This window comes from Clarias gariepinus, chromosome 2 (assembly GCF_024256425.1).
Source record: "Clarias gariepinus isolate MV-2021 ecotype Netherlands chromosome 2, CGAR_prim_01v2, whole genome shotgun sequence".
Taxonomy (NCBI): Eukaryota; Metazoa; Chordata; class Actinopteri; order Siluriformes; family Clariidae; genus Clarias; species Clarias gariepinus.
Genome location: NC_071101.1, coordinates 50,017,068 through 50,018,319, shown reverse-complemented (window position 1 = coordinate 50,018,319; position 1,252 = coordinate 50,017,068). Strand labels below are relative to the sequence as shown.

The following is a 1,252-nucleotide window of genomic DNA, read 5'->3' as shown; positions in this document are numbered from 1 at the left end:
AATATTAAAGTACAGCAAACAATATTAACAGGTGGTTAAAAAAATAATCACGAATAATATTTATGAAATAACATTGATTAGTGCGGAGTCTGTCTGGAATATATGCAAAGTTATAACTAATTGAAATGATTTCCTAAACCATGGGTAAAAAAGAGCATATACAATTGGATTAATTGTGGAGTTAAGATAAAGCATGATCAAAACGTTCTGAATTATTCCTAATTGTAGTTCAATAATGCCACCTAACAAACTATAAATAAAATATGGAAGTAAACACACCAGAAACACAGACACTAAAATGCCGAGGACTTTAGCTGCTTTTCTCTCAGATTTCATTGAGTGTGAGGTGATTTTCTGTGTTTTAGGCCGTGTGTGATTATTAAGCTCTCTGATAGCAGTGGCATGTTTCTTAGCAATCACAAAAATAAGAGTATACAATATGATTATGACAGAGAGTGGTAATACAAATGAAACTACAAGATCAATTACTGACCAAAGTTCATTTAGAATAATAAAACATTCTCCAGGACACATTGCAGAAGCTTCCAAGAAACTTCCATTGAAATAATAAACTGCTGCGTTATACCCCAGACACACACACCAGTTTCATGTAACCATGTTGCACATCATTTTTGTAGAGACTGTGTTTGTGTATAAAAAGAGCCAGATAGCGATCAACAGAGATTAAAACAACATTATAGATAGATACAGTTAATAAAACACCAGCAATTAACCACACACCAGTGCAGAAACCTCGCCCAAAGATCCAGCATGACTCAATTGTCCAGATCAACGTTGGTGGCATCAGTAAAATACCAACAAGTAAATCTGACACAGCCAGAGAAAGTATGAGCATATTAGTAGGTGTGTGAAGCTGCTTGAAGTGCAAAACAGAGATGATGACCAGCAGATTTCCACACACTGTTAGTAGAACCACGGCAGCTGAACCCATGTACAAGAAAACATAAACTGCAGGAGATACAGATCTCTCTGGACAAAAGAAATACACGCAGTGATCAGACTGGTTTAACTCTGTAATTTTCATAAAAACAGATTTCCTTAAACACCAAATGTAAAATTGGATGTCGACAATGTAAATCTGTAATGCAATAGAATGCAGCAAATGACTCATGACTCAAGCAGCTCTGTGTTTTTATAGTTAAATGTGAAATGGATCACACCCCCAAGTTTGGGTGACAGCAATTTACAGCAGTTTAACTCAATCAAAAGCTGCAAAATCAATCCTTTGCGT

At 35.5% G+C, this 1,252-nt stretch overlaps 1 protein-coding gene across 1 annotated transcript; it reads right to left on the bottom strand.

The window, feature by feature from the left end:
- Nucleotides 1-60: 60 nt before the first annotated feature.
- LOC128541458 (trace amine-associated receptor 6-like) lies at nt 61-1,045 on the bottom strand. Its single transcript, XM_053511887.1, has 2 exons — nt 602-1,045; nt 61-330 (listed from the first exon to the last, which is right to left on the bottom strand). Exons 1-2 carry the CDS (start codon nt 1,043-1,045, stop codon nt 61-63), a joined length of 714 nt encoding a protein of 237 aa, XP_053367862.1.
- Between the last annotated feature and the right edge of the window lie 207 nt (nt 1,046-1,252).

Excerpts from the sequence above, each read along its gene's own strand:
- LOC128541458 (XM_053511887.1), bottom strand. The coding sequence starts at position 1,045 with ATGAAAATTACAGAGTTAAACCAGTCTGATCACTGCGTGTATTTCTTT. Across the intron at positions 331-601 it reads AACATGGTTACATGAAACTG|TCTGAGAGAAAAGCAGCTAA; the intron begins GTGTGTGTGTCT and ends CACTCAATGAAA.